This window comes from Neofelis nebulosa, chromosome 9 (genome assembly GCF_028018385.1).
Source record: "Neofelis nebulosa isolate mNeoNeb1 chromosome 9, mNeoNeb1.pri, whole genome shotgun sequence".
In the NCBI taxonomy this organism is placed as follows: domain Eukaryota; kingdom Metazoa; phylum Chordata; class Mammalia; order Carnivora; family Felidae; genus Neofelis; species Neofelis nebulosa.
In genome coordinates this window covers 141,777,806-141,788,647 of record NC_080790.1, presented here as the reverse complement: position 1 = coordinate 141,788,647, position 10,842 = coordinate 141,777,806, and the positions used below count along the sequence as shown (strand labels likewise).

General features: G+C 42.7%; 1 protein-coding gene across 1 annotated transcript; it reads left to right on the top strand.

The window, feature by feature from the left end:
• The first annotated feature begins 6,894 nt into the window (after positions 1-6,894).
• LOC131486126 (transport and Golgi organization protein 1 homolog) lies at positions 6,895-10,047 on the top strand. Its single transcript, XM_058686328.1, has 2 exons — positions 6,895-7,047; positions 9,728-10,047. Exons 1-2 carry the CDS (start codon positions 6,963-6,965, stop codon positions 9,883-9,885), a joined length of 243 nt encoding a protein of 80 aa, XP_058542311.1. The 5' UTR covers positions 6,895-6,962; the 3' UTR covers positions 9,886-10,047.
• The last annotated feature ends 795 nt before the right edge of the window (positions 10,048-10,842 follow it).

The window sequence follows — 10,842 nt, the reverse complement described above, 5'->3', positions numbered from 1 at the left end:
ATGTCTTCGCTGGTTATGGGTCTGTTCAAGCTTTCTATTTCCTCCTGATTGAGTTTTGGAAGCGTGTGGGTGTTTAGGAATTTGTCCATTTCTTCCAGTTTGTTGGCATATAATTTTTCCTAGTATTCCCTGAAAATTGCTTGTATCTCTGAGGGATTGGTTGTAATCATTCCATTTTCATTAATGATTTTATCTATTTGGGTCATTTCCCTTTTCTTTTTGAGAAGCCTGGCTAGAGATTTATCAATTTTGTTTATTTTTTCAAAAAAACAACTCTTGGTTTCGTTGATCTGCTCTACGGTTTTTTTTAGATTCTATATTGTTTATTTCTGCTCTGAAATTTATTATTTCTTTTCTTCTGCTGGATTTAGGCTATCTTTGCTGTTCTGCTTCTGTTTCCTTTAGGTATGCTGTTCAATTTTGTATTTGGGATTTTTCTTGTTTCTTGAGATAGGCCTGAATTGCAATGTATTTTTCTCTCGGGACTGCCTTCACTGCATCCCAAAGCGTTTGGGTTGTTGTATTTTCCTTTTCATTTGTTACCATATATTTTTTTAATTTCTTCTCTAATTGCCTGGTTGACCCATTCATTCTTTAGTAGGGTGTTCTTTAACCTCCATGCTTTTGGAGGTTTTCCAGACTTTTTTCCTGTGGTTGATTTCAAGCTTCATAGCATTGTGGTCTGAAACTGTGCATGGTATGATTTCAATTCTTGTATACTTATGAAGGGCTGTTTTGTGACCCAGTATGTGATCTATCTAGGAGAATGTTCCATGTGCACTCAAGAAGAAAGTATATTCTGTTGCTTTGGGATGCAGAGTTCTAAATATATCTGTCAAGTCCATCTGATCCAATGTATCATCCAGGGCCCCTGTTTCTTTATTGACCGTGTGTGTAGATGATCTATCCGTTTCTGTAAGTGGAGTGTTAAAGTCCCCTGCAATTACCACATTCTTATCAATAAGGTTGGTTATGTTTATGAGTAATTGTTTTGTATATTTGGGGGCTCCTGTATTCGGCGCATAGACATTTATAATTGTTAGCTCTTCCTGATGGATAGACCCTGTAATTATTATATAATGCCCTTCTTCATCTCTTGTTACAGCCTTTAATTTAAAGTCTAGTTTGTCTGATATAAGTATGGCTACTCCAGCTTTCTTTTGACTTCCAGTGGCATGATAAATAGTTCTCCATCCCCTCACTCTCAATCTGAAGGTGTCCTCAGGTCTACAATGAGTCTCTTGTAGACAGCAAATAGATGGGTCTTGTTTTTTTATCCATTCTGATACCCTATGTCTTTTGGTTGGCACATTTAGTCCATTTACATTCAGTGTTATAGAGATATGGGTTTAGAGTCATTGTGATGTCCTTAGGTTTCATGCTTGTAGCGATGTCTCTGGTACTTTGTCTCACAGGATCCCCTTTAGGATCTTTTGTAGGGCTGGGTTAGTGGTGACGAATTCCTTCAGTTTTTGTTTGTTTGGGAAGACCTTTACCTCTCCTTCTATTCTAAATGACAGACTTGCTGGATAAAGGATTCTCTGCTGCATATTTTTTTCTGTTCATCACGTTGAAGATCTCCTGCCATTCCTTTCTGGCCTGCCAAGTTTTAGTAGAGAGATTGGTCACGAGCCTTATAGGTCTCCCTTTATATGTTAGAGCACGTTTATCTCTAGCTGCTTTCAGAATTTTCTCTTTATCCTTGTATTTTGCCAGTTTCACTATGGTATGTCGTGCAGAAGATCAATTCAAGTTACGTCTGAAGGGAGTTCTCTGTGCCTCTTGGATTTCAATGCCTTTTTCCTTCCCCAGATCCAGGAAGTTCCCAGCTATTATTTCTTCAAGTACACCTTCAGCACCTTTCCCTCTCTCTTCCTCCTCTGGAATACCAATTATGCGTGTATTATTTCTCTTTAGTCCATCACTTAGTTCTCTAATTTTCCCCTCATATTCCTGGATTTTTTAAATCTTTTTCTCAGCTTCTTTTTCCATAATTTTATCTTCTAGTTCACCTATTCTCTCCTCTGCCTCTTCAATCTGAGCCATAGCTGTCTCCATTTTATTTTGCAGTTCATTGGTAGCATTTTTTAGCTCCTCCTGGCTAATCAAGGGATTAGTCCCTTGATCTCTGTAGCAAGAGATTCTCTGCTGCCCTTTATACTGTTTTCAAGCCCAGCGATTAATTTTATGACTATTATTCTAAATTCACTTTCTGTTATATTGTTTAAATCATTTTTGATCAGTTCGTTACCTGTTGTTATTTCCTGGACATTTTTCTGAGGGGAATTCTTCGGTTTCGTCATTTTGGATAGTCCCTGGAGTGGTGCTGTTTTGTCTCTTAAAGTCTTCCTATGAGTGAAGTCATATGATTTAGTCTCTTTCTCTCTGAAGGCTGAATAGTGAGTTTTCAACGTGAATGTGGGGATAAACATGCATGCATACATACATACATACACACATGTATACCACTAAGAAAGCCATTTATGAGTTGTTAGGCATGAACTATTTTCCACCATCTTTGTCTTCTAGTTATATTCATGCCTCAAGGTGTTTGCTCATTGCAATGCATGATCTTGCTGTGTGAGGTACAAATTGTTGTGTGATCAGTTTTCCATGAAAGTCTTTACTCATACCTGCCTTAACCACAAGAAGCAAATGTTGAATTCGAGGATGTAGAGCTAAGAGACTTGAGTTCCAATAACTATCAACTAGAAGGTATATTTTCTGTTGGAGAGAAATCCCCATATGATGGCAATGACTTTGCATTGGTAAGGGAAAGAATACTTTCATGCCTTCATGGTTCTTGCCCTTTTTCTGTCTCACCAAAATCAAGACTCAGGTCATGTGCACGTTTATCAAGAAAACACCTTTTTTTTCCAGAAATTAAAAAGGCCCTGGAAGACAAGTGTAATGCATTAAGGTCTGTGAAAACCACAAAGGAAGCAAAAGTCAAACCGCTGAAGGAGAAAGCGCATAACCTGGAAGAATTCTATGAACAAAGAAAAGTTCCTACAAAAAAAGTAAGATGGGGGCGCCTGGGTGGCTCAGTCGGTTGAACGTCTGACTTCAGCTCAGGTCATGATCTCATGGTCCATGAGTTCGAGCCCCACGTCGGGCTCTGTGCTGACAGTTCAGAGCCTGGACTTGCTTTGGATTCTATATCTCCCTCTGCCCTTCCCCAACTTGCACTCTGTCTCTATCAAAAAAATGAATAAACGTTAAAATTTTTTAGAAAAGTAAGATGTTCATGTGAGAACTGTCACAAGGACTGCATTTTATGGGAGAATGTGGCAACCAGTAGAGATAATTATATTTATATTGGAACTGGGTGCAGAGTATTTTTGCCCAATGCATTCAGTAGAATTGTGCCTTCCCTTCCTACCTTGCTTTCTGTGATGTAACCTTCATTTTCCTTTCTGTCTTAAGTGCTTGTCACACATTGTGTCATGTATTTGGGGTGGAAGAGGGAAGGTACCATCATTAATAACGTTAATATCTGGATCGACTGTGGATCCACCTACACTGTCCTATAGGTTTCAGGCATCACACTGTTTTGTCACCCAGCAATTAGGTCATTTTTGTTCAGGACCAGACATGGGTCAAAAATGTGTGAGGAAAAAATTGAATTCTCTTGCTGCAGAAACAATGGAAGTTGCTTTCTGGAAAGTGGGTAGGGGTACCAGAAGTACTGGATCCCTGCATCCATTCTGCCAGTGAGATTGTTCGCTGCAGTCTCAATCCCTAAGAAAGTCAATTTGTTTCCTGTCCCCTGATTTTTAAGTGTAACTCTTCTGAGTCTTGACCAAAGCCTGCAGCTTCACCAGCTCATCTTTGCTGGACGCCCCTGAACTACACTTGTTTACTTCTAAGTCTGTGCCCGTAAAGTTGTTCAGCTTCTTTGCTGTTCAAATGTATGCCCCCCCACATCAATGATGAGTCCTAGGGAGTTTGGGTCCAACTGCCAGGCTGGCTTTGTCCCGGGCTTCCTTCTTCTCCATCTTGGTCTTATATGTCTTCATGGGGTTGTTAGATATTTGGTGCATTCAGTCACATGCTTCTCCCTTTGTATAGTATTTCCTTTTGTTCTCAGGAAGAGATGGGAGACTTTAGAGTCCCTCACTCATGTTGTAAAGTGAAGTCTTCCTTCTCTTCCCTGGAGACTCACCTTTATGTTAGTCCTTCCCACAGCTGGGGTTAGGGCTTGCTCTCACTGGCATCTTGTTTTTGTTAATTCAGAAGCTCTTTCTGTGAGTAGGTACAGAACCCTGACCACCTCTCTATCTTCCCCTTACAACAGAGCCATTGCATTACAACCACTCCAGAAAGCATTTGCTGAAGGACTGCATGAGAGACCAGAAGGAAATCCATGTGCCTTTCTCTGCCTACTGCTTTTGTGTCATTTTCTAAGAGATTTTCAATTTTGCATGTGATTCTTGAGTACATCAAGTGTCAAGTTGAAACCATCTCAATCAACACCACAAAGAAAACAGTCTGAGGGCAACACAGCAACCCAGACTTGCCAAGCATTGCCCTTTTCTGCCTTCACTATCAACGGAACCAGTCTTGTTAAAGTAGATTTGGCTCCGTGAAGTTGAGAGTTTTCCATCTGAAATATGTTTCCTGGAAGTAAACCCAGACTGTGTGACAGTTCATATCAGGTTGTACTCCAGGAGATGTTGTTGTTCTAAGATTGGCCTTTTGAAGGTGGAGGCAGGGGTTGCAGTCCTGAACTCTAGTGATGTCTGTGAGTGAGCTGAAATGTTAGGGCAACCATATTCTGGAAGGTCGTCTTTCAGGTGATTGCCTGTGTCATGGTACAACTTTTGGACTGAGAATCAGGGCTCCCCATGGAGGTGTAAGACTAGTGATGATCCCTTGCTTCATCCTAATGGGTACAGTTGGTCAGACATGGTTTTTCACTCACTGATGAAATGAGTTTTCACCATCTCAAACAAAAGACCAACTCTGGGGGGGCGCCTGGGTGGCGCAGTCGGTTAAGCGTCCGACTTCAGCCAGGTCACGATCTCGCGGTCCGTGAGTTCGAGCCCCGCGTCAGGCTCTGGGCTGATGGCTCGGAGCCTGGAGCCTGTTTCCGATTCTGTGTCTCCCTCTCTCTCTGCCCCTCCCCCGTTCATGCTCTGTCTCTCTCTGTCCCAAAAATAAATAAAAAACGTTTAAAAACAAAAAAAAAAACAAAAAAAAGACCAACTCTGGGAAGGCCGAAAGTGCAATGTTATTTGATGACTTTATGATAAAGGAGAGGAAACAGAGAACTAAAAAGACAGTTCCAATAGCAGAGACATTACAACAGACAGAAGTTGAATTTTCTTTAACTTAAATGGGATGTTCATTTCATTTCTCGGATTGTGTTGTCAGTCTGTGCATTTATGGGAGAGGTGGGGGAAGGGATATTTGAATAGGCCTTCAAGAGTGCTGGGAGGTAAAAAGGGGGGAACTTCTGGACCTTGGCCTTGACTGTGTATATATCTTTCCCAACTTAGGAAGCTGAAAATGACACTGTGAACTGGCAGCAAAGAAGAATCAGCTGGCAGCTGCAGGTAAAATTTGAAAATAGCTACAGAAGGGGCACCTGGGTGGCTCAGTCGTTTAAGCATCCAACTTCAGCTCAGGTCATAATTTTATAGTCTGTGAGTTCAAGCCCTGCATCAGGCTCTGTGCTGACAGGTCAGAGCCTGGAGCCTGTTTCAGATTCTGTTACATCTCTCTCTGTCCCTCCTCCGCTCATGCGTGTGCTCACTCTCTCTCTGTCTCAAAAATAAACAAACATTAAAAAAAAAAAAAGAAAATAGCTACAGAAGAAATAAACAAGTACACGTGAGTTCAGCTACTAATTACCAGCAGCTCATGAAACCTCTGTTCATTTTTTTGTTTTTAATCTTTTTGCAATGTTTAAAGTCAACATACGCATGGAGTATTAACAGATAAAAAAGTTAAATTTTAGAACAAAACAATTAAGTTTCTAAACATTTACGGATCTCAAGTAGTGGCCAGACTGTGTGGAAACCCTGTCCATGCTAACATTCCTCGGACGTGGTGTCAATTGTCATAATCTGTAGGAAAGCAGTGTGTTGTACAATGAATCATATCCATAAACATGGTAGTGCCATTTAATGGCCCTCATCTTTGCAAGCTTGGGAAACATGATGAGGATATAAGTTATAGAAGAATAGAGCTTTATGCTAAAAGACACTTGTCACATGATTAGTTAGGGAAAGATTGAAAATGGGAAGGAATTCTATGAACTCTGAACTCTACGGGCATGGAATAATGAGTAAGGAAAGGATGTAACAATAGCTTTGATCCTACTGTACATTGATAATCATGTGAAAAGTGTTTCATGTGTAAGAATAAATTGTATCCTGGGACAGATATGAGGTTGTTGGTAACGTGGGCAGATTATTTAAAATCATACCCAATATTGGGCCTTATCTGACAAGAGCAATTGTAACTCACAGGCAACAAATTGAACAAACATGGGAACAGCTGCAGCAAGCAGAGCTCCCCTTTAGATACCAGGTAACCTGAGTTCTGCCTGACATACTGAACCCTTAGCACCTCATGCGGGGGGGTCTAGTGGCCCTTGGAATCCCTAACCACGGGCTTTTCTTTGTTGGCTTTTTCAGATCGCAGTTCATGAGAAGAATGCTCAGGACAACTAGGTAAGTGTTTTCTTGTTTCCTCCTCTTTCTTTGGTGCACAGTCTGGCACGACTGAAGGTAGATGTGTTTTTTCTCCCCCAGATCAAGACTCAGATCTAGGACAGGGAGATAGCGGAGCAGGGCAGGGAGGTCGCTTACTTGAAATACAGGTGTAGTCATTTGAGTTGCGTTTTTATGGGTGTTTCCAGGGATGACCCCTGCACTGTTTGTTGTCTAGTAGACGACGTGGTGTTGCAACTCTTATAAAAGTCCATTATTTTTCTGTATCCAAGACTGGACGGGATGGAAGCAAAGAGGCTGCCTGAGGGATACACGAAACAGAAACCAATGGCTGCAAGACCAGAGACGCAGAACCCTCCAAGGAGAGGTAAGGAGCACGTTGTGATGTGCCGCAGTCTAATTTCTGCTGTGCAGCCTGTTCCTGTGGGTGATCATCGTGTGGTCTGGAAAGAGTCACAAGCACGAAGGACAGCAGGTGGTCTGAAGGGGTGACAGAAGGGTGTTCTCCTCTGGTGCCGCAGGCAGTGAGGCACTTGTCCCTGTGACTGGTGGAGCTCATGCCCCTCCTCTGACAGTGACCCTCCCACCTCCTCTAGCATCCCCCTGTCTGAAGAGCCTGGAAAGGATGACAGGACATGGGCCTCATCCTTCTTCCCACCAGGACTCAATGTGAAGACTTTAGTTTATTTGAGGAGAAGGTCATTTATTCACTAGTTTTAATGGTCTTTATTTTTGTTTGTTTTTGGGAACTGTAGCCCTACATCCCTCATTTCAAATTCCATAGAGCTTAGCTTAGTCCTCTGAAGGTATCAGTGCAACTCTGCAGCTTCACTGCTAACTTCTCATAGTTTTCCTTTTCTCAATAGTGTAAAATTAGTCTGTTATATAATAACTGCTCTCATGGGGAAGGTAGCTTGTAGTGTAGATAAGCTGAGAGACTGTCAATTTGCCTGAAGTCTGAAGAAATGCACCCTTCTTGAGGATTTATTGAGGATATACACCAAACCAGTATTCTCAATTTTATTCTTTTTTTTTTTTTTAAGTTTATTTCTTTTGAGAGAGGCAGAGACAGAATGCCAAGCAGGCTCCACACTGTCAGTGAGGAACTCAACGCTGGGCTTGAATTCACAAGCTGTGAGATCGTGACCTGAGCCAAAATCAAGAGTCAGATGCTGAATCCAAGCATCCTCATATTTATTCTTGATCTGTAATGAAGTCGTGATTTCCCATGGTGTATACTGAGAAACCTCTGTTTTACTGATGAATTCTAAATTGCTAGTTGTGCCTGACCTGTCTACAGTTATTTGATTAATTACAAAACAACATGAACTAAGGCACCATGAGGTCTTTATCAAGGTGAGGGAATGGTTCTCCCCCTTATCCTTCGGGGTCACCTGAAGCATGTGGTATACCCTCTGCCTCAGGTCAGGGACCCAAGTGTAGGGAAAAGTTTAAGATATTTGAGGAATGAGATGAGGGATTGTTTTCATTCCGCACAGTCCTCTAAAAGCAGAATAAACCTCTGTCCCTTCTAAGGTCTTTAGTAGATCGAGAAACTGCTGAAACCTCTGTGAGTTACAGCAGCTCTGACTGTACCAAGAATACAGACAAGGTAAATGCTGGGACCATTCTCAGTTGTAACTCTTTGGGGAAACCCTCATCTTTATGTACAGCACGCTCTCCTGGCCTTGTCTTTTTTTTTTTTTTTTTTTGCATGTTGTGTGATATGTCTGTTTCTTCTTTGTTTTCCAAACGCACACTCATAACCCAGGAGCCCACAAGCTTCTCAATTTTTAGTCTGTCACCTTTCTGTGGTAAGTTTAGAAGCCAAAAGTGCTTAGAGACTGAGTACCTTAAGGTTTTTCCATGAGTTTCAGGAAATAATGAGAGGAGGATGACCCCGCACTCCAAACAGAAGTCTCCTGGCCTGGGTGACCCCTTCCAGACCTGACCTCTGTGGGAAGAGTGTGGCTGCTGTGTCTTCCTTTCTTGATTCTGGCGAGGAGATTAACCTGTTAGAAAGTCTTCCATATTGTTTAAAATTCAAAAGTACAAAACGACACCATGACTCCAACTTTATATCGTGTGCCCTGTGCCATTTAGAGTGGTCCTAGATGAAGTCAATGTCATCTCTCATCACCTTCCCGTCTTTGTTGGTAAATGACTTGTCTGGAATCCTTCCGGCTATACCTTAGGTAAAAATAGTTTGAACACTGTGTCCTTCAATTGTGTTTATATGAGCAGTTTCTGGTTGTGTCCCCAGTCACTGTTAGAGCTGATACAGTCTCATGACACATACCAGGAGTTTTATACCAAAACACTTGCATGAAATCTGTTGTGTGATTTTTCTCCCTCTTTTTTTCTGTTGCACATAATGACTCTGTGTCCTGTAATATGCTTAAAGTCAGAATGCCCTATGAATTAAGATGAACACATCTGAGCTTTGTAGACATTCACCACAAGTAACTTGTTCCTCACAAAAACTCTCATTCCCCTGCAAGATTCCAGGCATCCTCCACTCCAAGAGGGAAGACTCCTTTCTCAGGGAGAGGAGCAGAGGACGCACAGTGAGGGTCCAGCTGCAGAACTTTTCGCCAGGAGTGGCTGTGATTCCATGAGCAAAATATGAGCCATTTATTCCCATTCTTTTGTGTTCTTAATATACCAAAAGCAGAGCATCTGGAGTCGCCGTAGAGGAGGGATGCAGGGTGAACCTGGACATGGATGGTGCCTGTCTGGAGAATGCTACTTCATTAGTCTGTAATTACTTCTGTTGACCCTCTAGGACAGGACCCTTGCCATTTTACTTCCGCAGACATGGGCAGTGATGTGTGGTGGCAGTAGGTTAACCTCTTGCATCTACTACCCCAAGCTGTAGGTGGTATCCAGTGGCAGGGACAGAGTTTTCAGGTACTGATGCTACTCTCTTGGATCCTGGTGGCAGAGAAGGTGGCAGGTGCTGACACCTTCTTCTCTGGGTTACAGCTGCTTTTGGTATTGGTTCTTTTGTCTGGCATATGGATGTAGCTGTCACTTCTGTTCTGCAGGGCAGTCTGGATCTTGGGGACCTCCTCCGTTAACTGGACGATTCTGCATGCCCTACCCTAGACACGCCCTGCCCCCATGGACTATTAGGCACATCCACCTCCTGAACCTTGGTGGCCCTGGGGCCACCCGAAACCCCTCCACCTGCAACACTTGGTAAGATGATCTGAGCACTAGGACTTGACTTGTAAAACATACTCACCTTATTTTTGTTGCTGTTAGGTCTTTGGCCAAGGTGCAGAGGCGGTACCACAGACCATTGTGATGCAAGGGGAATGTGTCTGCTGCCGTTACCACATTCCTCGTTTCTCAGGATCTCATCTTTATCATTTCCCCCACCATGTGTTGTTACAGGCGTCTCTTGTGGAGAAGGAATGGGGCCGTATGCAGAAAAGCAGACATAGCGCTTCAGCAGAAATGCCCCGTACACAGTCCATGTGCTGGGATCTGTGAGGCATGAGGCACAACGTAACATACGTCCATCTAGTTGTGCCCACAGCCATCCATAGTTGTTCGATGAGTGATGAATACATCTGAATCAGGGCTTTTGGGAGTCTTCATCAAGTTATATGGGATGGTTCTTCAAGTTCTTCTTGGGGATCACCTGAGGCACACGGGACACCCTGTGCATGCGGTTTGGGATAGCTGTTGGAAGAATGAGGGGAGCGTTTCTTGTTTTTCTTTTTGATCTCCAAACAGTCTACTCAAATCAGAATGAACCTCCATCCCTTCTAGGGCTTTTTGCAGGTCCAGGAGCAGGTGTCATACCCAACAGTGACATTGACACTGGCTATGCCAAAACTGCCGAGAAGCACAAGGTAAATGCTGTGGCCATTTTCAGTTCTAAGTCTTTACAGACAGCCACATCTTTCCGTACAGGACACTCTCCTGCCATTGTCTCTGGTTTGCGTGTTGTATGGTATGTCTGCCGTTTTGTTTTTTTTTTCCCAAATGCAAAATCTTTACCCCCGAGTCTACAGGCTTCCCTGTTTTCCATCTGGCATCTCTTTGTGGTAACTTTAGAAGCTAAGCGTGCTTAAGGGTGAGAACCATAGGGCTTTTCCAATGTGTTCCTGGAATAAATCAAGGAGGATGACACCACACTCCACTTGGAAGT

Excerpts from the sequence above, each read along its gene's own strand:
- LOC131486126 (XM_058686328.1), top strand. The coding sequence starts at position 6,963 with ATGGAAGCAAAGAGGCTGCCTGAGGGATACACGAAACAGAAACCAATG. Across the intron at positions 7,048-9,727 it reads GCAGAACCCTCCAAGGAGAG|GGCAGTCTGGATCTTGGGGA; the intron begins GTAAGGAGCACG and ends TCTGTTCTGCAG.